Source organism: Periophthalmus magnuspinnatus, chromosome 13 (genome assembly GCF_009829125.3).
Source record: "Periophthalmus magnuspinnatus isolate fPerMag1 chromosome 13, fPerMag1.2.pri, whole genome shotgun sequence".
In the NCBI taxonomy this organism is placed as follows: domain Eukaryota; kingdom Metazoa; phylum Chordata; class Actinopteri; order Gobiiformes; family Gobiidae; genus Periophthalmus; species Periophthalmus magnuspinnatus.
The window spans coordinates 4,830,703-4,854,931 of NC_047138.1; the positions used below are offsets into that span (position 1 = coordinate 4,830,703).

The 24,229-nt window shown below is 39.5% G+C and overlaps 1 protein-coding gene across 1 annotated transcript in view; it reads left to right on the forward strand.

Moving 5' to 3' along the window:
• clmpb (CXADR like membrane protein b) overlaps nucleotides 1-22,626 on the forward strand; it is a 74,454-nt gene extending 51,828 nt beyond the window's left edge. The window contains exons 2-7 of the mRNA XM_033977155.2: nucleotides 2,402-2,553; nucleotides 8,541-8,733; nucleotides 11,701-11,868; nucleotides 13,544-13,666; nucleotides 16,861-17,002; nucleotides 18,031-22,626. Coding sequence (XP_033833046.1) covers nucleotides 2,402-2,553; nucleotides 8,541-8,733; nucleotides 11,701-11,868; nucleotides 13,544-13,666; nucleotides 16,861-17,002; nucleotides 18,031-18,367 — 1,115 coding nt within the window. The 3' untranslated portion in view covers nucleotides 18,368-22,626. The remainder of the gene's footprint in view (nucleotides 1-2,401; nucleotides 2,554-8,540; nucleotides 8,734-11,700; nucleotides 11,869-13,543; nucleotides 13,667-16,860; nucleotides 17,003-18,030) is intronic.
• The last annotated feature ends 1,603 nt before the right edge of the window (nucleotides 22,627-24,229 follow it).

The window sequence follows — 24,229 nt, forward strand, 5'->3', positions numbered from 1 at the left end:
CTGCATGAATCTGGGTTTGCCATTTGAGAGATGTTATAGCCACAATCTCTAAAACTAACTGAGCAATTTCTCTGCACAGTTTAAACTTGAGCTACAAATTGTTATAAAAACTGACTTTGTGGCAGTTGCAGCGTCCTAAGATTAAGTCCTAACGCCGCTAAGTTGCTGAACATTGTCCCTGTCACCTCCATTTCACGTCTTTGTTGCGCTATAAAAAAAAAAAAACTAAAAAAACTGCAGGCCAAAAATAAACTTGTAATTGTGAATTATAAATGGACCAAAATGTCAATGTATTAAGTTTTTCCCAACAACATACCTGGAGTTGTATTTTACATCACGTTATCTTGGCTCTTGATCTTCTTCCAAGCGACGCAATTTTTTCCAAGATTGTGACGTCATAGGAGGACAATCCTTGACAAAACAGATGACTCATTGACCGATTCGCCATATGCTGTACAGGCCTATTTTAGTTTTGGGTGTAGTCTGGACAAAAATGATGGAAAGGCTGTAGTGACTGTGGTGAAGCCCTCTCCTCTGAGTCCTTGCGTCAGCACTGACTCACTGCTCTCAGGGCTCACAGCTAAAACATCTCCACTCTGCTGGGACGGGTGCGGGCCTGTCTGAGGAAGGACCATTGACCCAGAAGGGTGGAGTGAGACTGAGAGGTTCAAGAGTTACACCGCTTCTCAGAAATGTTCTTATTTTCAGTCAAATCCACTTTGAGAACAGCTTAATTAATTAGATTCCAATAGAAACGCAAAACAAATCCTTTCCTAAGACAATATTTTGCTTTCCAAATCTAAACTCAGACAATACCAGGCCTTAAATCTTGGCTAAAATGGTCAATTGATACTGAACCAGGTCTAAAATGATTCTAAACCATGAATTAGGTCGTTCAAACAACTGTCCGAGTGAGAATCAACTGTATTTACATGTAAAGCTAACTTTCCAGGAGCTACAACGTATTCTTATTGTGAAATTAAATTTAATCCCGGTAGTAAAGTTTAATGCTTTTAGAGCCCGGAATATTTGTCAGATTTGAGCGTAAGCTTAGCTGCTCAGGTCTTGTACAGCACCAGGTGTAAGCCGCTCTATCCATATCTCCTTCAGCTTCCAGCAAACCCCAGTGACGCCTCTGGCTAATTCCACTCCAAACCCCACCAGGACGTCCCGCATCCTCCAATAAATGAGCCGGGCTTCTCCCCCCACCGAGAGAGGCCCTGACAGTCTGGCCACCTCCCAAAGTCACACACAGTGAATTATTGCTATTTCGACTTCAGCAGCACAGTGCTTTTAACTGAGTGGGCTGGCTTTTTCATTTGGTGTGTGCGCTAATAGGATTGTATCATGCAATTGCAACAGCTCCCTCATTTCTATTTGCGAGGTGATGAAATTCAAGCAGGGGTAATTTGGAAAGTTTTCTAAATATAGCCGAGAGCAAGATATTTCTGTAGTTCTAGGTATGCTGTTGTTGTCCAGTAATCTTGTAAGAGCGTGCAAACTAAAGTAAATCACTTCTATTGTTAAGTAAATACTGTTATGATTTTTATTTGGGGTGATGCAAAATAAGTGTTCGGTAGAATGTCCTTAGTAGTTGTAAGTCATGTGTAACCAACTTGACGGTGTAATGCAGGGACGTCAAACACATTTTCACCGATCATAAAATGGTCACTCTCAAAGGGCCACATGTAAAATAAATGCAACTACTTTTTTAATTTGTTCATTAACTGTCTCTGTATTTATTTCTTATTTGAGTTACAAATACTGCATATACATTTCCATAGATGTAAAAACATGGCTGTATAACTGTATCTCGTGATAAACTGACATTTTAAGACAGTCAAACCTTTTAATTTATCTTGTTGTGGGCCACATAAAAAGACGTGGGGGGCCACATTTAGCCCGGGGGCCTTGAGTTTGACACATGTGGTCTAATGGATGCAAAAACATCCATCATCCTTTTGTTGTACTTTATACCGCTTTAATTTTCAACAGAGTAAACAAATGTCTGAATTAGCTGAAACGTTATTGCTTTGTTAAATTGAATCGAACTTCGGGTTAAATTTGAAGCGCTCGGTGAGTTGAATATGTTATGCACTACTACCCAGAGATGCATGATGTGAAAGTCCCTGTCAAAAAGGGTTAATGATGATGTATAGCTTTGATCTCCTATATGTCAATGTACAAAGCACCGCCCTCGTGTTGTGAGTGACAAATCAAAGCTACTGTCAGATCCCTATTGTGCATTCAGGGTCGTACCTCCTCCCCAAGTCCCACTGTCTTCTATCAACCACTGTTTTTGCATCCAATCTGCAGCATCTGCTTCTTGTCTAAAGTTTTGAATTGAGTCAGCGTCCCGGCCTGACATGTCTCCCACTCTTTCTGTCTCCTCTCTGTGCAGTGCTATTGTGCTCGCTGTCAGCGGACGCCCAGATAGAGATGAAGAAGGTCGTCGGGGACAACGCCACCTTACCGTGTCACCATCAGTTGCCATCATCCAACTCTCTCGACATTGAGTGGCTGCTGCAGAAACCCAACTCCAAGCAAAAAGTGGTAAGAGTTGATTCAACCCCGAGGCATAACAATAAAGATCTTGTACCTGACTTATTTTTTCTAGTTCAGGTAAATGCTCATAACGCTGCAGCTCGTTGTTGTTGACCTAACCATTTACATGACCAGTAAATCAGTTAATAAAGCAGTAAAGCAGTTAATCCAGCAATAAGATCTGATTATGTGTGTTTACCTGCCCAAGAGAAAGCTAGCGGCATGTGTCAGTTAATCAATAGATTTTTAGACAAACTGTTGCATTTGGAATAAAATTATCATCTTTAAAAGGCCCATATAACACTGTTTTCTTATCTATGTCATAATTTTGTTGCCTCATCAAAAAATAGACAGAGTTTAACACAAAAACTCTGAATATTTTGGCTGTGTTCTCTCCAACTGAAAACACTCTCTACTGAACAAAAGGTGCAAGGTTGCAAGCTGTTTCATGACATCACAAGGTGAAACAGAGCATTTTGAGCTTTGGAGATGTAGACAGACTAATAATAAGAGGTTACTCAAACAAGTGTGAAACAAAACACAACACAACAGGTATGTTTTTGAACAGGTAACAGCATCATAACATTATCGTAAGAGTTAGTTTTGCGTGACATAGAGCATCTAACATCTCATTTTTGTGTTTAAGTTTGCCCTTTTTCCTTATAAACCTAAGCAACAACAATTAGTAGTAAATCAGATTACTCACATCAGATATAGCTGTTTAAATGTCATTAAAATAATACAATAATTTAACTCTGATGTGCATGCAAACGTAGTTAGAGTAATAAAATGACATTGCTAGAGGTGCGTAGTAGTTCTGAATGAAAAGCATGAAAACACAGTGCATTGTAGTTTATGGAGTTGTGGATAAGCAGGGTTGAAATGGTTGAATTTGTTCCCACGTTTCAATCACGACACAGTCTAAAAACATCACAGAAATCACAAAGCCCAACATACTGAAAAGAGACACTTGTCACATCCGCCACGGCCTTGGACTCAAAGTTACTCGTACTCTGACCTCTACCAGAAAACCCAAAGTGAAGGAGAGTGCTCTGAGCTAAAACATATTTCAGGCTCTAAAAATACTGCCTGTCTTAAACCCACGATGTCAGGTAAGGAGTGGGCTATTTTTAGACTGATTTCTGTCAGACAGCGTTTCCCAGCGGAGCGGCCGCCATGCTGTGGGCTCAGTTCTCCACTTTCATTAAGAATTGAAAAGACATTGTTGTGTAGTGTGAAGAGGATTTGTGCTTTTTTCTGTCTCATCCAGAGTTGTTTTGTTGATGTCTATTTAATCTAATTTGGAAATATTTAAGTATAGTTTGGAGAATGTGTGACTCTAAATGACCCTCTGTGAGTGAATATTGCTTAGGAGTACTCGTGGTGGTAGTAGTAGTAGTAAGTTGTTGTTGTAGTAATAGTAGTAGTTGGCCTGTCATGATAGCTCATTTTTAAGTGCAATATAACGCTAAATATATAAAGTAGAATTATCTTCAAAAAAATATTCTAAATGTACAATATTGTTAAAAAAAAAAAAAAAACAGGAACGGCAATAAATAGTAGATTAAAACAGTTTAATGAGCCACAGAAGTTATTTACCCGTCCACAGCTCAAATCTAATCATAGGAACAGGAAAATTTGCAAAACATTCCCAATTAGTACTAAGAAAAAGTCTCTGCGATAATTGTTATGACATGTTCTTGAGTCTTCTTCCTTCATAATCATGTCTGTTGGACCCTTTGGATGTGATTGGAGGATTGTTTTCCAGCCTGGCCAATCAAGGGCCCCACCTTCAGCTGCCTCCCAAGTACTCAAGAAGATTGTGGACACCTGTTTGGGGCTGCTGGCCTGGAGTGGCCAGTTTGCCAATCTGCACGTGTCTCTTTTGTTCAAGTCAGTACAGGGGTAGTGACTTTTTTTGTGATGAGACACTTCATCATCAGTACTGACTCTGTTTGTTTGTTCGTAAGATTTTGTTATTGAGAAATTTGTGTTTTAATTAATTTTACCTTTGTTTATATGTGTTTAGTCCCTTTTTGTTTAGTTTACCCTTACCATTTCTGTTATTTAAATAACTTCTTATTTTACCATTTTCTCGGTTTCATTTTGTTACTGCCCCGTCCCCACTCGAGCTGCGTCGTAACAGTTCCTTCTAACGTATATTGAACAATATGGTATTTATCTTGACAGGTCTAAGTAGTAGTAGTAGCAGCACCAGTAGTAATAGTAGTATTGATTGCTTTAGCAGAAGTAATAGTAGTTCAATATTTTTTCTTCCCAAGGTGTGTGCTAGTACTAGTAGGAGTAGTGGAAACCTATTAGTAGTAGTTGTACTTCTATAGTAACCACAATAGTTTTCTGTTCAGTGTATTTCTTCTTATTTTCCCCCTTTTAGGATTTGCTTGTTCTTGTCATGTTAATCACAGTGGACTTGGAGCCACTCTGCTCTAGCAATATAGGAAGCACTGTGTTACGCAATTGATTTAAACTGTCTTGTTGGGCATAGATCAGTTCAAAGCAGGCAGTACACAGGCGATGCTTACTGTTGTAAACCCCCATATCTATTACATTTGACTGCTTTTAAATCATTGCCTTTTTCCATCCATTTGAACACAGCGTCAGATAGCAGCCCGAGCATGAAGGCACAAGAAAGAGATTTCCTGTGTGCTGGCTCTCATTCGTCGGTGCAGCGATTGTTTTAGAGCTCAGACAATGGTTACAGTGGGAAAAGAAGGGAGCAGAGAGTGCACAGAGGAGGAAGGAGGGTCTCGGTTTGAATGAAAGCAGAAAACAAGTGTCTTCCATGCTTTGATGATTCCGAGGAAGGCTGCCACATTGTGATGAATATTTAACAGGAAGATAACATTGAAGACGCAATTAATTAAAGTCAAACATCTGAAAATTTGATCAGGGGAGAGAATGTTTCCGTAGCCCAATAAATAAATGATTCTTTTGTTCTGCAGGATAGCCATTTCAGGGAAAGAAACCACTGTAAACATGTAGCTTTTATGTTAGCAAGTCCGCACGCTATGTTGCATGGCATAAGAAAACATACACATTTATCTTGAAGTCTGAAGGTTGTTTTCAGCTTTTCAAAATGCTCATATATGTTTACATTCTTAAGAAACAATACAATCAAGGCAGGAAGTAGATATTTAACTAGTTCCTATGAATTTGAGCATGGGTGTCCAAACTTGAGAGCTGCATCTTGAAACATATTGGAAGCGGAGGGCCACAGTCAATACTCTGAGTTCTGTTGGGTGCATTTGACATAGTTCGGACGCCACCACCATACCTTTTAATTAAGCTTGGAACGTGAATTTTATGTCTGTTTCACAATGAAATGTGATATTATTGAGGTTATAGTACTAGAAATTCTTAAATTGCTGAGAAAACATCTGTATGATCAATTGGGCCAGGTCAGCAGAAGGTCTGAGGGCCAAATTAAAATGGTCTGAGGGCCGCATTTTGCCCTCGGGCCGTAGTTTGGACACCCCTGCTTTAGAGCGTTTGAAGTCAGTCCCTCACCTTTAAGAATGACATGAGCATATTGCCGTTCATTACATTTACATTACTAAAGCGCATGTTAAAGTGGATATATTTAAAGTGCAAGTCATATTTGTTGGCTATAATGCTACAGTACAGATATAATTTTGTACCATGAGACCGGAAAATGATGTTTAAATAAAACTCCACTTTATTACACCTGGGTTGCTGCCGTAGTGTCATTAGAGGCGTATATTTAGCTTGGCTCATATACGCAGAATAAAGCAAATAGCTTCCCTCAGGTTGTTGCACAAAAACACTCTTGATGTACTCTCTTTAACTAACAGCCTCTTCCTCATCAGTCTTTAGTACAGACCTGTAAACATATTTATCTGCCTAACACTGTAGCGTCTTCGCCAGTGGGCAGCTCAAATGTGCACAGTTTGTTACCTCTGTATGTTTCTCTATATTCCCCTGCGGCTCTCACTCCTGTGCTGTCTGTTTGGTTTTGCGGTGACTGTATTTTACATGTTTGAGCGGAGGCGTGTGCAGTTGTATGTTTGTGTATGGATGTGAGTGTAAGTGGCCATTCGTCACCTGTGATCCCGGCAGGTGTCCCGCGCTCGGCAGGTGCTGGCAGGCGCTGATGCACTGTGGCAGAGGCGTTTAGCAGTGCACATGTGCAGACCCTCCACCGCCCGCAGTACAGGCCTTATGACAGCTGCGCCCGCTACTGTGTGTACGCCAGAGACACAAAGTGGAGATAGAATAGCTTTTTCTAAACATTTTTGAATATTAGATGAGGAAACAGTATAAACCCCTATTCGTCCTGCAGTGTTCAAATCTAGAGAAAGTTTTTTGAAATATGCATGAAAAACAGTGTCCAAGAGACTCTGAAACCTTCTATACATATGAGGGAAGAATGCTATGGTAAATGCATTATTGTTTCTATTGTATTGAAATACAGTGGTCCAAGGTTTATCGTTAACAATAGGCGAAATCCACGAAGTATCAGCTTTATTTTATAATTATTCTATATGTTTTGCAGCTGTAAAACCCCTCACTACACACTTTTCTCACACAGGCATTAACATTTTCTCACATTTCTCTCTTTAATTAATTAATAGTGACTCACGTGTATTTCACAGTTCCTCTGAATGTGCCTCTTTGTCCAAGCGCCGCTCCGCTGTAGTTTTGATCGAACATTTATGTAAATTTGTCTGAACACATTCTGTGCTGTACAGGAAACACGACACGGAGGAGACTGATGGACAATGGTCTACAGTCCAACAGCCAATCAGGATGCAGAACACAACGCACGTTCAGACGCTGTAAAAAATCATGTAAAACTGCGCCAAAAAATCCACGAAAAAGCAAGAATAACATGCATTTTAGAAAGTTGTTTGATTTCTAAAAAAACAAACAAACAAAAAACAATAGAGACAGAATAAAAAAAAGATTGCTAAGAACATAATGATATCTAAAAACATACCATTTGTGATTTGCAAATTCCATTCAAATTGTGACTTTATGGAGGCATGTGACACTGTAATATATTGTAGCCTATACATTTTACTAGATCCTCCATGTATTTCCACTGCATATATTTCTTATTGTTACATAAGTGCTATTTAAATGCCTTAAGAACGTGAACATATGAGATCTGAACACCTCAAATTCTATGCTAAAATCCTGCTGGTTATGTAATGTGAAGAGTGAAGGCATATTATGTTAAACAAACTTTGACAAGTAATATAGATTAAACATCAAAGAGGAACAGGGGTATTTTCTGAACATGGGGAAATGTATATGCACAGTGGGCCCTTAAGCATTACTGAGCCATTCCTTAAGAATTACTTCTACTACGTGAGTTCCAGGGAGGCTCTTGAATCTTTTATCTACAAAATTGATTTCGATTTGGTCAATTTGACAGTAGCGCTAGTGGAAAGGCCATAAGAGCTCTCACAGATAATCAGCTAAATGAACACTGGCAGCACACAGGCATTACAGCAAATGCACTCATTTTTCAAGTGTGATTTTCCCAACTATAATTGAAAAGTGGATGTTAACATGATTACACTAGTATTGGTATTTTGTACTTTTTAAATATGCTTCTTAAACACTGCATGCTTGATTTGATACTTTGTAATGAGTTCTCAGCTCGGTGAATTACTCCGAGAAGTTAACGAGACGCCATGCATATTTTTCTTGAACATCGTGTCCTATTTTGCAAATTCATCAATTAGTGAGATAACTTCTGTTGAATGTTTATTATGCTGAATTTCTCAACTACACCTGCCAAGTTACAGGTCAGATCTGTAGAGAGGCGACCCCGCTCTGTAATAACGCATGTTTTTCCAAGGTATTTTTGACAAATACAAACACGTGTAATTGAATAAACATAAGATAAATAAGTTTAATGTCATATAGTGGGACAAAGCTCCAAAATATTCCATGTAAAACAATATTTTCTCTCAAATTGTGTCATTTTTTTGTTTGTTTGCATCCAGATCATCACGTTCTTTGGAGGAGAAATATACACAAACGAGGAGTACAGCCGTCTGTCCTTTGCGGGGGAGTATTTGGGAGGAGACGCCTCTCTGCTCATCAGTGACCTGCTGCTCAGTGACTCTGGAGAGTACAACTGTAAAGTCAAGACCGGAGGGAAGTACCACTGGAGCCAAATCAACCTCATTGTACTGGGTGAGCCACATTCAGACTGACACTATGAGGAATAATAAATGACAAATGTTTTCAGGATTCAGCTAAGTATAGACCAAAATGTGAAATGGCAAAATGACAACAACATGATCTAACTTTTCTGGAACATCTCCTCAGGGCCAGTCACTGTTGCATGTTTATGTTTTCAAAAATATTAGTCAAATTAAATCTAGGCTGGACTTGTGGATTATGAAACTGCAAAAATAGACTTTCTTACACAGTTTAGGTAGTGTCATGTTGTCATTTTGGTACAAATGGGAAAAAAAATCTGCTATTTGCTCACGTGATGTGCAGGAATTCATGGCTTTATTGTGACGACATTCACAGCCAGTGTCTTCTCCCATGACAGGGGACTTGTTTCTTTTATTAAGTTGTTTTAGTTGAATATAAAAGATTTCAAATGTGCAAATTATAACATAATGATCCACGGGTGTCATAACTATATAGCAGTCTGAAGTACAGTGAAATGGAACCACAAAGAGGTTCCAGGAATGATACTAGGCAGCCATGTTTATTATTTTACAAAGAAAACTGATTTTTACATATGTATGCGTGCATAATGTAACCCGCACACACTTTGAGCAAGGCCCTAATCACTGGATCATTAGCCCGGCACATTTCCTCTGTCATGCTGACTGATCTAATGATTCAATTTGATTCAGACATTGTGATTTGATTTCACTCATACTGTTTGGGTCCTCTCTGATTGGTTTTGTTGATGAGGTGAGACCAGAAGCATTTGAGTGGGCACAGTACAAATTGATTAAGTTGAAAGAAGTTCATGTCCCCGTGTTGCCTGCGTCACTCTCTTACTCCCTCATTTTATGGCTGTTATTATATTAGCAAACACATTATTTGTTCCATTAACTAAATGCATTGCAGCATGTGCTCACACTTGTCCTGGTTTTAACTCAGTTTAGTCCTGATGTAGACTTGGTTTGGACCTTTTAGATGTGTGTGAATGTTTGAAGTTACCCATAATCCTGCTTTAACCCTTTTTAAATGTGTAATATTTTTATAAATTGTTCTGTGAATCCAGTTTCTTTTGTCACAATATGTATATAATGGTACATATATGACATTTCTGCTAATACCACACAGCCCTACTTTCGGATACATTCTGAAATCAAATTTACTTGGGAATGACATTGAAACTCTGTCAACTATCATTAGTCAGTGGTTAAGCTACTTAGAGAGTGTATTCATATTGAAAGTCAGTTCTTGTTAAACTTATCCTGTTTCGGTCCCTGCAATGTCATCACTGGAAAATGTACTCAATTTTTCTTTGTCTCTGGGATTGTTATTATACGGCTTAGCTTTTTCTGCTTATTCATGCCCCCCGCCCCACAGACAGTGAAGGACAGACAGCCAAGGAGGAAGTGACAAATATGGTCTTGAAGTCTGGTGGGAGGAGCTTCATCATGTCAGTGTCATAAAAGCAGACGATTTATTAAAACATCATGGAGGATTAGTCCAACGCAGAGTTATTGGTTTTCTAATAGAACAGTGTGCTAATCCACTGGCCTCCTCTGACTTCTATAAAGACATTTTCACTGAGTTAGTGGCTTCATTTTTACAAATTGCCCTCAGCTTTGTGGTGACACTTTCGATTTTTGAAAGAGAACAACATTACTATTTTTTTTTTCTTCCTCTCGCTCCCCACGCTTAGATAATAGCTTGGCAGCCAAACTGGTCTGGCACAAGATGCAGTGTATGTATTTGTATTCATGCCAAGGACTGTGCATATGAGACAGCCATGTTTGTGTGCTACTTTATACATTTCATCTGCTGTTTATCCTAACAGAATTATATTGTAAATAGAATCACACAATGTGATTCAGACTAAATTAGATGTTTGTTTTTGTTTTCTTGCACAATAATCTTTTTAACAATAGTTAAAGTGATTTCATTTGCTCAAGTTATTATCTACATACACACATTTTTCACATGCAAAGAGGGGAGTAGGAGTGTTAGTGATGAAAATGGAAATCATTGCCAAATTAGTTATGGAGTTGCCAGTGTAGCCAGCAGTAAAACATTATGATAATGGTGCCTTAATGAGTAATAGTAGTAGTAATAGTGTCACACACCTGCACCTATTTTTAATGTTTGTTTTTCTCTTTGTAATGTATTTTAAACACGACAGCTATGAAAAAGAGAGCCCAAGTGCTCTCATTGGGTTCCCCTGTATAAATAAAGATAAATAAATAAAATAGTTGTACAGTTGTTTTTACATAAAAAGTACTTTTTACTGGATTGTGAATGTGATTTTGACAAAGCTTGGTCTGCCATGTGACACAGACATATTGTGCATCTATTAAAAATCACATCATGTGATGTTGTTTATTTATGTTTTTTTCTGTTTGTATGGAGCTATAGTGAATCTTTATATTCCTGTGATATTTTCTCCATTTGTATGCAGTGACTGTAGAGTGATAGTGAGCAGGCAGGAGAACAGTAGGCTGTATACATACAGAGCCTGGAGCTACTGGACAAAACCTCTGACCTGTGCAGAGCATATCACCAGCAGCATCCACCAGCAGCTTTGAGGTCACATTGATCCATTCCCTCTGGAGCGCTGTGGTTCTGTGCTGCACGAGCTGTGACTGCAGCGAGCTCATCAGAGCCTTTTGTGGTTAAAGCAAGCACATGATGAAGACAAAATAGTCTGTTTGCTTATACAATTTAATTAACCAGACGAAGAGACAAGCCATATGGTAACACCACTATAAAAACATTATTCACTTCAGAAGAACTTGGAGCGGTGTAAATAACATTGATTATTGTCATTTGATGAGTGTTTTAATTAGAATAGAGTAGGGACTACTCAGATAATGCCTTTCTCTTACAGCAACCAGAAAAATGAAAAGCCATAGCATTGCTTTATGAAAATATATTATACTGTATAACTTTACATCCTCATGTTAAAAAGTCTTTATTTTGTTACAGTGAAGCCCTCAAAGCCCAAATGCTGGATGGATGGCAAACTCCTGGAGGGCAGTGATGTCAAACTGGGCTGCAAGTCCAGCGACGGTTCAGATCCCATCAGCTACAAGTGGGAGCGAGTCCTGGACAAAGGCAAGAGTCTGGGAAAGCTGCCAAACCTGGCTCTGATAGGTAAGCAAAAGCAATATCTGTGCACTACATGCTGATTCACCATTCAAAACGTCCAGATTTATCCACTAACAAGATTTATTACACTGAGAGTTTTTTAGAGGCTGTGTTTGTCTGACAAATGATCGTACTAGGCTTTCTTTACTTTTGCATAATTTTCCAAACATTTTCCCTTCCCAGTACAGCTGGTCCCCAAGCTGCTTTACTTGGATAATTAGTTACAATGCTTTCCTAAAGGGCACAAACACGGACTCTTAATGTCCCAATTAGACCCGATTTTGCACGCATCCCTTATCTTCACCACACTTAGGCAGCACACCCATCACAAACATAATACCAACACCCGAAGAAGACTCTCTGCAAACCTAAAAAATATATAACTTTGATCTTTAGCGGCGGTTTGCCAAAATGATAAATAACACCAAGCTAAAAACTATATAGAAAACTAGAGCTGAGTAGATATTTCCCGATTATTAAGAGTCCACACTCAATCTTCTGCTTTTTCTTCACCGTGCCACAAAATTGCAAATACAAAATGCAATAACTCTAAAACTATGTTCTTTTTCTTGAAGTTGGGATCTTTGGCCCTGATTTAGTTGGTTGATTAGCAAAAGTAAACAAACACATTTCCACACCCGTTAGCCTACTGCCCTTTTCTTACCACATAAAAGTAGAATTGCTTAATCGAGTCTTGTAATCTGCCTGACGATTGAATTTAAAATCAGTGTCTATTAAAATATTTCATGAACGTAAAAGTACGAGTAAAAATCTATATTATGCTGTAATGGAGTTGTGGATTTCAACACATTTTTAGACAAAAAGTGTGTTTGCTGTAGCCCTGAGGCAGACTTCATTCACACAGCGTGCATCCTGGCATTTGTCTTGGATCATAACCGTCTCTAAACAGCCTTCGGGACACAAATGTAACTATGGGGCAAGTGCATTTCTGGTAAGCACCGCAAATCGCTCCAGGCTCTGAATCTCTGTCTCTTGTTCACACTTAATCCACAATGGCATGAGCCCGGACCGAAATTCAATTTAATGACCTCAACCAAACAACACCTGTTCAGTTTAATTAGTTTTCATTGGACGATCACCCGCGACATCCGCACGCATTATTCAGAGGCCTGCTGAAAGGTAATACAATATGTTTATCATCCGTGAGATTGATTATAGATCCATCAGAGGGGCACTGTCGGCCATATTTTGTTATTGCTGTCTATGGGCATTCATCGCAAGATAAAGTGTTTTCTCTTCCCTCTAACCTTATGTAGACTCTGAAGTAGACATGTCCAAAGTCTGGCCCGGGGCGGTTATGACAAGATAATACATGGCCTTTGAGTTCCATAACAAATAAGCATTCCCATAAGACAGCACGCAGCTTAGTCAATACAATCACTCATATTCTGCGCATTCACGACACGTCTATTCCTCTAATACAGACGGTAATGTGGCTGTTTAGAGACAAGAGGCTGGTGATGCCAAAAACTGCAGGTCTATACATCATAATATTGTTACAAACAGCCTAATTATTACAAAATGATGTTCAAAAACTAAGTAAGATGAAGCGGTAAGGTGGTAGTTATTGCAAATTTTAGCTTAAAATTACCAGAGAAAATGATTTATTGTTCATGAAAGAGAAAATGTGGTTGTTAATAAGTTTGCTTGTTTTTTCCAGATCTAAAAAATCCTGAGATCGTCACTTTGAGAAACCTGACTATGGACAGCACAGGTGTCTACAGGTGCACAGCCAGCAATGACGTGGGCGAGGAGAGCTGCACCGTGGAGGTCACCATGCAACGTGAGTGTCTGAGGGAGAGAGGTGGGAGCGGGGAGGAGAGGCAGGAGGGAGAGGGGGAGAAAGGGGGTGGGACAGGGGGGTCGACCTTGCTGTAGTCGCCTCATACACAGCTGACACTCTGATTGATGGTTATTGTTTCAAACTCCAGCTGGAAATACATTTATTCTGCCCTGTGCCTTTTTCACTTCTCCACTCAGAGTTATGTTTAAACACCAGGGACTGCACCAAACGAGAGGGCAGAGGTGGCGACCAGTGTCCACTAGGTTATGTATTACTGACTCACTAACAGGTTTTATGATTGATTCAGAACAGGGAATTGATATGGAGGGACGGAGACATTTTTGGGTCCCCAGGTGAATTATATTAGGGATTATGGATTATTATTCAAATCTTTATGTGGCATTAGGTGTGCACTTCTTTTCTTAGGTGCAGCTCTAGATTTCTTTTGTTTGGAGCATGTTTGTGTGTGTGGTGCAGTGATGTGGCTTGCACTGTGGATTTGGGCATCTTGATTGAGATTCTGAGCTGGAGCAGGGATTGACCACCAGTCCACCCGAGCCCTCCCTGTCCTTCTGCTGGCTGTGAGCACAGGCACATCCAGTCCAACAAGGACATAGCCGCTAAAGGCCCTAGACTCTAAAGGACCCACACTCTAAAAGATCCAGACCAGGACCTGTTGCTTTGTCCGCTGATTTTTCTTTGTTTAAGCAAAGCTACCTCTTCTTCTCTAACACTCGTCTGGTGTGACTGGTGCCATCTCTAGTGCACTGTGGGTGCATTCAGGTGCCTCACCAAAATGCCCCATACATGACAATTAAGATGTTTTAAGCAAGAAAGGCTAATTCAATAGATTTTCCTTTTTTTCTTTAGACATAGACATTGATTTATTCCATTGGTTTGGTGAGTTAAGTTTTATTTTTGTGTGTTATATAACTTTTTAAAATATAATTTGCTACACTGCATCATAACCCCTGCACGGCTGGTTATTTTGCTTTAACATTTCTTTATTACTTGCATGGTTTGCAGTGTTTCCCATAACATATTTAGTGTCCATTCAGTTGGTCTGTTAAATTAGTTTTTATGGCAGCATAGAACTGCCAAATATGGACTAAATAAAACATCAGCAGTATCATTGTTTAATGTAATGTATCATGTAATTACATGCCACTATCTCAAAATTACATGATACTATCTTGAAAATGATGTGTATTAATGGAGGATCTATCCACTTTTGTGCATTTGTCTGGCAAGATATTGGCTATGCTACTGATGTTGGCATGACTTTTCTAACTCTTAGTAGTAGGACTACTGCTTGTGCTTAAATGGCAAGGCCGCATCACCAACAGTAAGATGAGCCCATGAGGGAGCACTGAAATGACCACGTCAGCGCTGTAAGCTTTCCGTGGTTCTCCTCAACATCCAAGTTTGTGGTTGAGTGAAATCAACTCTGAGTTTTGGGAGACAGATGACTTAGTCGCCCTCTTTACGCACAGATTACTTACCCATAGTCTACAGCTGTGCACACAGGAAGAAGCAGCTCTTAGTCATTCATAAAAGCCAACACCTTCAGTAAATAAATCATACATTTAATAGTACCTACTTAAGCAGCCTCTGTATCCTCATTCTGATCCAGCAGTCGTCTGATGCTCTTCTTGTGTCACTGCCTCGCAGTAATCTCTGCCCCTAGCGTAAATGTGAGCCGGACACTCGTGCCAAGTGGCAGCAGTAGGATGGAGTTCATGGCCAGATGTATAAACTGCACAGCCAACAATGGATGTTACATTTGAATGGATAGTGTAAATCAAAATTAGGGTGATTTCGCCTTGGTCCATGCTGGCGCCAGCAAAACGAACACCGGGCATTACACAGGGGCAAAGCCGCAGATAGGTGAAGGGCTCTGGGCGTGAGACTGTGGATAAGCTGTCTGCAGGCCAGGCTTCCCCTTTTGGAGGCCAAGTTGGGGATTGGGTTCAAACTTGCAGTGTGCACTCAAATCAAGCATGAATCAGGTGTTCTGACTAGCAGCCTCAGGGAGTGATCTCCACTCTTCCTCTGACCACTCAGCCTCAAAAAGGGGGAACCTAGCCTGCAGACAGCCTATCCACTCTTATGCCCGGAGCCCTTCACCTATTTACGCCTTTGCCTCTGCAAAAAATCATGGATCAACATCAGATTGGCTTAACTGGGATGTACACTATTCATCCAAATGTAACATCTATTGTAGCCTGTGCAGTTTATATTGGCATGAGTGTACGCCTCACTTTTATGTCAGGGGGATAGATTATTATGTGACAGTGACATCAGAAAAGCATCAAACAATTGCTGAATCAGCTGTAGACTATGGCTACATACCTTAATAAAGACGGCAACTCAAGTCATCTGTCTCCCAATACTCAGAGTTGATTTCACTCAGCCGCAGACTTGGATGTGGAGGACCATAAGTAGTTTACAGCGCTGACACAGTCATTTCAGTGCTCCCTCATGGGCTCAACTTACCACTGGTGATGCGGCCACTACGGGAGAGAAAAATCATGTCAGCATCTGTCGCACAGCCTTTATCTCATCATACAAACACGCAAAAGTGGATCGATAGATTGATGCTGTAGTTCCTCATTTTACTTAATCCTTATAATTTCATGATAATTTTGTATCACGTTGTAACATAAGACTATCGTGTAATTTCGAGATTAGCATCAAAGTCATGCAATTTCTTTATAGTATCACGTTAAAATGTGATACTGCTGATTTGTATACTACCATAGATTTTGTTTTTATTAATTTGTCCTGAACCATGCAAAATATTTCAATGCTATTTAACATTTTTTACTCTTCCCTATAGCCTTCTATAAATTGAGCTGGTGTGTTTTTATTCCTGTCTCACGTCTCTCTCTGATGTCCACGACGAGCCTTACACCTAAATATGTTGGTCTCGAGGCCACGTCCTTGAATGGCATTGATGTAAACCTATTCCAAATCTGAGTTACCTAAAACTAGAGCCTTACGCCACAAATAGAAAATGTAAATTGAACTCATTACTTGGAAGACAACTATGAATTCTTCTTTGCAGGCACCTCTATTCCCCATAAAATCCGTCAAAACAACTAACAAACATACTGTAATTATCAGGAACTGGATATCACAGGTCATCTAAAGTGCAGAAAACTGAAGTGTCTTGTCTTGTTCTGTTTGTACAGACGTTAGAGACGTGGGGACGATGGCCGGTGTAGTGGTGGGGACACTCATGGGTATCCTCATTGTTACTTTAATCATTTGGCTCGTCTTTCGGAAAAAGGAGAAGAAGAAGTATGAAGAGGAGGAGACTCCAAATGAAATCAGGTAAGTTTTACAATATGGGGTTGACCTTCTATTAAAGATACACAGTGTAGGAAAAAATCTCAGATCTTAGAGGTATAAAACACACACTCTGTTAGATAATAGTATGGTGTTTTACAGTGTAGGTGAATGACTATACAGCAGAACAAGTAAAGCTCTCAGCAGCCACGAGAGACTGGGCAGACTGCACCTGCGGGTGGGTGTCCTGCACCCATGGGAGAGGCTAATCACAAGCCTTTGTTTAAAGTGTACAGAGAGAGACACTGCAGGTTTAACTTTAGTGCCATTTTCTGCCTTTGTCATTGTGAAACTTGAGAGTTTGAGTGATGTGAGGTGTCCCACTGTTTTCTTCTCTCTTATGACATCTTGCATCAGCCTTATTCTGAGTTAATCACACAGGTAAAACAGCATTCTGTGAGCGGCTGTGGTGTAGGGGCTGGTAATTACTGATGTAACTTTGAATTATGCAGGATGGGACAGACACAAATGAATAATGTAAATGCAGTTTGTAATCCACTGAGGTGTTAAAACACAGTTAGATTCGTGTTTTGTTTCTGTCAATACAATAAGGTTAAGGCAAATTTGACATCAGATCTTGAGCCAGACTTGGTCAGGACTACCATAGCTGGAGGATTTTACATATTCTACATGTTTTAGGTAACATATAATGATCCTAACAGACATAAAATTGCAGTGAATGTCATTGTCTGAAAATGGGCGCATGAAGTGCTAAGGCAGAAGTTTTCATTGTGGAAAAAAAGCAACTTTATTTCTCTTCTTGACAATTGCAGGGGGGAACGCATCATTTCAGTAGATTTCATTATTTGATGCAAATGCACTCCTGAACGCTGTGTCTGGGTGCCTCATGAATTACATGAGGTCTCTACATATTATCCCCATGAGAATTGGGAGACAGAAGACACTGTGGAAATCCTGCTGCGCTGGCCTGTTTTGAGCGCACTGTGTACTTTCTGTTTTTAAATCTGAGTGAATATGAATTGACCTTGTTTTCTCCGTGTGTCTAACCACAGGGAGGACGCAGAGGCTCCTAAGGCTAAACTAGTGAAGCCCAACTCACTTTCCTCGTCGCGGTCCGGCAGCTCTCGCTCCGGTGCCTCGTCCACTCAGTCCATGGTGCACAACAGTGTCCAGCGTGGTCACCGCCCCCGCCCTCCCGCTGTGGCTGCTCTGAAGGAGAATGGACAACCCCCAGGCTTCCCTCAGTCACCTCCAGCCTACACTACAGTGGTCCCACCCAAGACCCCCGAGCCCCCCACCACACCCAAATTCAACTCCAGGAACATGTCCGCCCCTACGCCCCCCACCCTCATGGTCCCAGCGCAAACCAAGGCCTTTCAGACTGTTTAAACAGGAAAGCGCCAGCACTCCTGCAGCCAAAAGACTCCCACCCCTGCTCTATAGCGCCCTCCAATGACTGAACTCTTCCATAATAAATGCAACTATAAAAGGAAGATATTACAACTATAAAATCAGAAATACTTTTAATTAATGAATGCATAAAGAATATGACTTGCTTGACCCGTACTGAATGACATAGAACAAAATAGAAGAAATTCCATCTCCAGAATGCATCGCTGTGTGTCTTGGCTGAAGGCTGAACTTATTTCTGAGTTTCTTTTTTTGGCTTTGGGAGACACAGAGTACAATGTTTAACAAGGTGGAAAGCCCCCCAGTAGAGCTTTATTTATTTATTAAGGCGAAGGCTTAGAGGAAGGAATGGAAAATGAATGCCCAGAAAATATTGTCAGACCAAATTCAGAGGATGCAGTTGATTTGTCTACAAAACAAATCAGCCTGCTCAAAAGATATCATTTTTTAAGGAGGTTAAGAACTGCTATTCATTGCAGCGAGGACTGTATGGATAGTTAGTTTCTGAAAAAAAGTTGCATAATGAGCTGAAAAGGATGTTCCCTATTTTTCTCCAAATGTCCTATGCTGGTAGTAAGTAACATTGGTGAATAATTAATAGTATTAGATCTATAGGTAGTCAATACTTTAACTATAGATAAGCATCTATTAAACCCGCCTGGCGTTTATTTCCATTCTTTATGTCTGTCCTGGAACGGGTGAGAATCACTGACAGACTGCTGTGTGTGCATTCATTAAATATTGAGATGCGGTACAAATCTTTACATGGGGTTTTAATCACTGTGTTTTATGTTTTCTGCTTCATGTATCTGAAGTACTACATTGAAAACCAAAATGATGGTGAATGTGTCGAGCTCAAAGATGGTGGATCCCTATTCATTTTAGAATCAGGAGTCAAAAGCTGTGCAATTTAGGGTACGCCCGGGAAGTCACAGGGTTTCGAGTGCCCCCTGTAAGTCACTGATTTCAGTTTTACAAAAGGGTGAGGCGAGATTTTACAACAATCATACAGGATATTCTGACTCCTGACTAGTAAGGTTCCAATATGTTTTCTGTCAAGACTCAAGATTGCCTTTAAATTGAACTGAAAAGTAATTATAATGACTAAAATTACATAGGTCAGCATCGATTAAAACTACAACTGAATTTTTCGTACTGATATTTTCGCCAAATAATGGAGTGGAGACTATCAAACATCCACTTTTCAAACCTAGAACCAAAAACCAGGTCATAAACTCTACGTCCAATACATTATTTATTACTGTTAACTTACAAAAATACATTTACGTTATCTATTTAGTCTATTCAAACGTGACAAAATAAAAATAATTACTTGAGTAAATCTTGACTACTAAAATTTGGATCAAAAGAAAAAGAAAATCTATATTTTTTTGGGCAAAATGAGTCATGATGTTACGCCTTTTTGATACGTGATAAAGGATCATTGTCAGGACTCTCTCCAAAGTATTACTGGATTCCTGTTTTTTGGTTGGTGTGGCTGTTCTATCAGTGCTTTTGTTGCACCCTGAGTTCTGGTTTGATTGAGGCTACAGCTGAAAACAGGGAAAGCTGCCTCTCTATAGTGTGCCTTTGCAGTCCCCATTTTGATCATTTCTCTTTCTTTGTCTTCATCAACGCCGCGAGGGGTTGGGTCTCGGTTCAAGTCCAGCTTTAAGGGTCATATATAGCTCGCAGTCTAAGCCTCCAGCCAAGGGAACGCCAATTATCCGCAGGGGAAAGCAATCTAGTGCCAGACCTTAGTAGTATATAAACTGTACATTGTGTAATCAGACATGTTTTATATTGTAAATACAAATAGATATATACGCACATGATGTCATATGAATATAGGCGAATGTAAGGGGAATTAAGACAAACTCCTTACAAGAAGTCGAAATCGGAAGTGCAAACCTCGACATACACACTCGCAGGCCATGTTATTAGGTATACGTGTTACAATACATCTTCATCACGCTGTTAAATGACACGCCTGCTATTCTGTTCATTAGGTTTAAGGCGTTTTGAAGATCAATGTCTGACAATAGACATATGGTAAGAAGACAGCAGTATCTGGAATAAAGAGTCATTGAACTAAATAAATAAATGCATTGAGTTGCTGTCACATCGTCCACTGCTTTTAAATCTCTGTACCTAATCACATGGCCTGAGTTTTTGACATAATCATACACAATTATACAACAATACAACACACAATAACTTAAATCGACATATCTTTGCAGTCACGTTCCATTAAAGGATGTATGCGTTTTGTCGAGTCCATTTTGATTCTTTTGGCCTTTCCTCAGGAGACTGCAATAGGTCAAAAAAATCATTTGGTCGTGTCACTGATAAGTAACCTCGATGAGTGCGTAGGACTTTTGTTTTTAAGGATTAACTTGAGTTTCTTGAGCTCCAAATCTATCTCCTTGTACACAATGCACCTCCTCTATTTTCTCTCAGGAAAAAAAAAACAATCCATCGCTTTCAAAATCCCGTCTCATTTGATGAAATAATTCGTATTTTGCATTAGTCAGATCCGTTTTGTACCAATCCAAGAACTCGATTAGGTTTGACCAGGGAGTGTGCGTGTGTGCGTGTGTGTGCTTTAGAGTACATGCAAGTGTACGTGGGAGAGTGAGCCTTTAGGCGACACCCACTCTTACGTCGGCCGTGCGGTGGTGGAGGAGAATCCAGCCAGGCAACGTAACCTTTATCCACGTTGATATGATCGCAGACTACTAGCGTGCATCTCAATTTGCGCTCGTTTAAACCTATTTTTTGAAACAGAGGTTATCTCGTTGCCTGTTTTTCCTTTAATCAAAGCGAGTCCATAATTCATTTTTATTGTCAGCACTGGAGGGCACTGCGGTCTTTTCTACTTCTTAACTACAACACAGCAGATGTTGATGTGCAATTGAGATTTACTTATACATGCACATATAGGCAGAAATTCACAGGATTTGAAAAACAGTCCTTGTTTATTTTGATTTTTTTTTTTAGTTCTTTACAAATCAATGTGATGGATTGAATGTCTGCAGGTGTTACGGCTGATGGATGCAGTCAGGAATCTCAAACGCAGCACTGAAAGGACACTAGCCAACTTTGCTTTATACCTGGGGGACTTTAGCACACGAAACCAGACACACGTTGTAAATATAAAAACACAAAACCTGCTGTTTCTGACATACAGCTATGCATAATTAAATTCATGGGTAACATTTGCTTCAAGACTGTTTTTATTATCGGAGCGAAGTGGGGAGGCGAAATAACAGATTGCTGCCGAGCCAGAGTAGCGTAGGCTCGTGCCGTTGAAATTCCTCCACACGTGAAAAAGAAGTGGTGGAGGTGAATGGGATGTGAAGTCTTCCAGCTGTGAAATTCCACTGAGATTTGTTGCTTTTTTATTTAATTTACACAGTTTGCAAGAAGTCTCAGATGGCAGATTCGCCATTTTTATGAGTCCTGCAATGCTCGAGTCCTAAATGTGCAAAATATCGCCTAAATATATTACTTAGAGTTGATGTCATTCAAAAGCAGGGATCAGCACATCTTACCTTGACTGTATCCATCCACACAGTATATTATCGGCACTCACATGTAGTCAGAATATACCCATTTGCTGTCATCTGCGTTTTATGATAGAGGTATAAATTACATGTAGCCACACTTTATGTTAAGAATATTTATGTTCATTTGGAAATGTTGAGTGGGCGTGGGGAGATTTTTGTAGAATGTCAACACATTTAGCGACTGAAAAATGGTTTCGGTTCTGGAGATCACAAAGGTATCTGCATGTCTTTAGTCGAGACCAAGCAGAGGATTGGAAATGCTTTGGTGTATCATAAGCTTCTGTTTAAGAAAAAAAAGAAAACATAAAAAACTACAATTGTAAATATAATCACAGAAAGTTTTACAAAGCTTTATTTTTGGTCTCATATTCATGTACTTTGCACTTTTTGTGTGCTCTGCTCATCGCCGGCCCGTTGTGTGGGACTTGGCGATGCGCTGTAGTGTTGTGGATGTCAGGGACAGCAAACACGAAAGGGAAATGTATCAGACACTTGTTTCATTCATGCTCATCTACTTTTCTTCAGTGCTTTGGATTCTCAGCTTGTTTGTTTGTTTGTCTGTTTGAGAAATACAATCCATGTAAATATCACACAAGTAAAAAATGTATATTTTTACGACTTCTGAGTTACTACTATTTCATTTGCAAATAAAATATACAATGACAACATATCTGATTTTGTGCTAATGTTATAATTTTGGGTATAATGTGTCTGGACTTGTACCTGAACACCTATATATGGTGGCCCTGGAGGGACATTTAGTTGTAGGATCAAAAGTCAGTGACATGGATCAGACGTTTGTGATAGATTTATTATTTATTTTATTTTATTTATTTATTTATTTGATAGGGACAATGCACATAAATGAACATCAGTATAAAACAGATGTAAATATGGCAAAAAAATTTCATCCGTAGTCCCTAGGCAGGCAAATACATGGATAGAAACAAATACATAAAAAATACAACATGCAATAGTGACATTAAACTGTACAAAAGTCTAAGTTTAATGCTTAAAGTGTGAAAATAACACCAACTTTCCTGTCAAAGCGTAAGTGTCAGAAACACAAAATCAATCATTCAAACCCACAGATGGAATAAATCTTGAATGAATCACTCTGCACTGATTAGCAATGGACCGGCAAATCATACACCAGAGACAATATAAAAACACAGGCACTCCAAACCCTGTAGTTTTTCTTTCTTTGCCCACATCCCAATCTCTAACATCTCAATGTGACACTGCAGCCCGAGGCAACAAGGTCAGAGATATCTATTGACCCGGTCGGCCCCTATTGACAAATGCTCCTCTCCCTCTCTCTGAAAAGTCCCTCTCATGTTGGTCATCTATTGAACCTCACAGATCAAGTGTTTGCATCAACATCACTTAAAGAGGCACCGTGAGAACTATTTACTCCTACAGGGGAAACAATGAGCTAAGTGAATGAAAAGGTATATGACTTTATAAGCTTATGAACAGTTATATACAGTCTCCACTTATTTCTTTATGTTGTCATAGTCATCACTGATTACTTATGATGTAGTTTTGATTTAGTTTGCTACATTTTCACTGGAGCATACGCATCCACAAAGTCTGTCCTCACTAAATATCATATATTCCCTCTTTAACTGATCATTACATTGCATCAGAAGAGTTTAACCTCATGCTTTGACTCTACAGTTACCAGAATGCAGAAGTGTGGTTAAAGCTCCCCCTGGTGGCCATGCATTGGTATTGGTTGGTACATGGGAGTATGTGTGACATTTTAAGCACTTTTCACCATTCAGAAGGTATAATATTTTCATTTAGACTGTTGATTATGCAATTTTTTTCAGCATTTTGAAACCCATGGAGAATTTATCCGCCTACATCAACTTGAACGTTTTATCTGCATGAAAGACCTCGTCCTGCCTGTCACCCAAACGTCACACTGAGCCCTTTTGTATAAACCTTATTTATTATGTTTATTATGAACACTACATTTACATTGGACTGGTGCAAGGATTTTAGGGATTTTTATTTTTATTTTTTTTTAACAACTGCCCATACATATAGAAACATATTAATAAAAACAGACAAAACATGTAATAATAATAACGACATACAAATTAATCTACCTAAATGTTCATTATTAACTTACGGGTGCGTGCTATTTGGGTATACATGCTTTATATTCAATTCATTAACGTCTGTTTCTAGTATGTTTTAAGTCTAAAAGTAAACCAGCTGACCAAAAGTTGTCTTCAAATGCCATTAGTAACACCTCGTACTG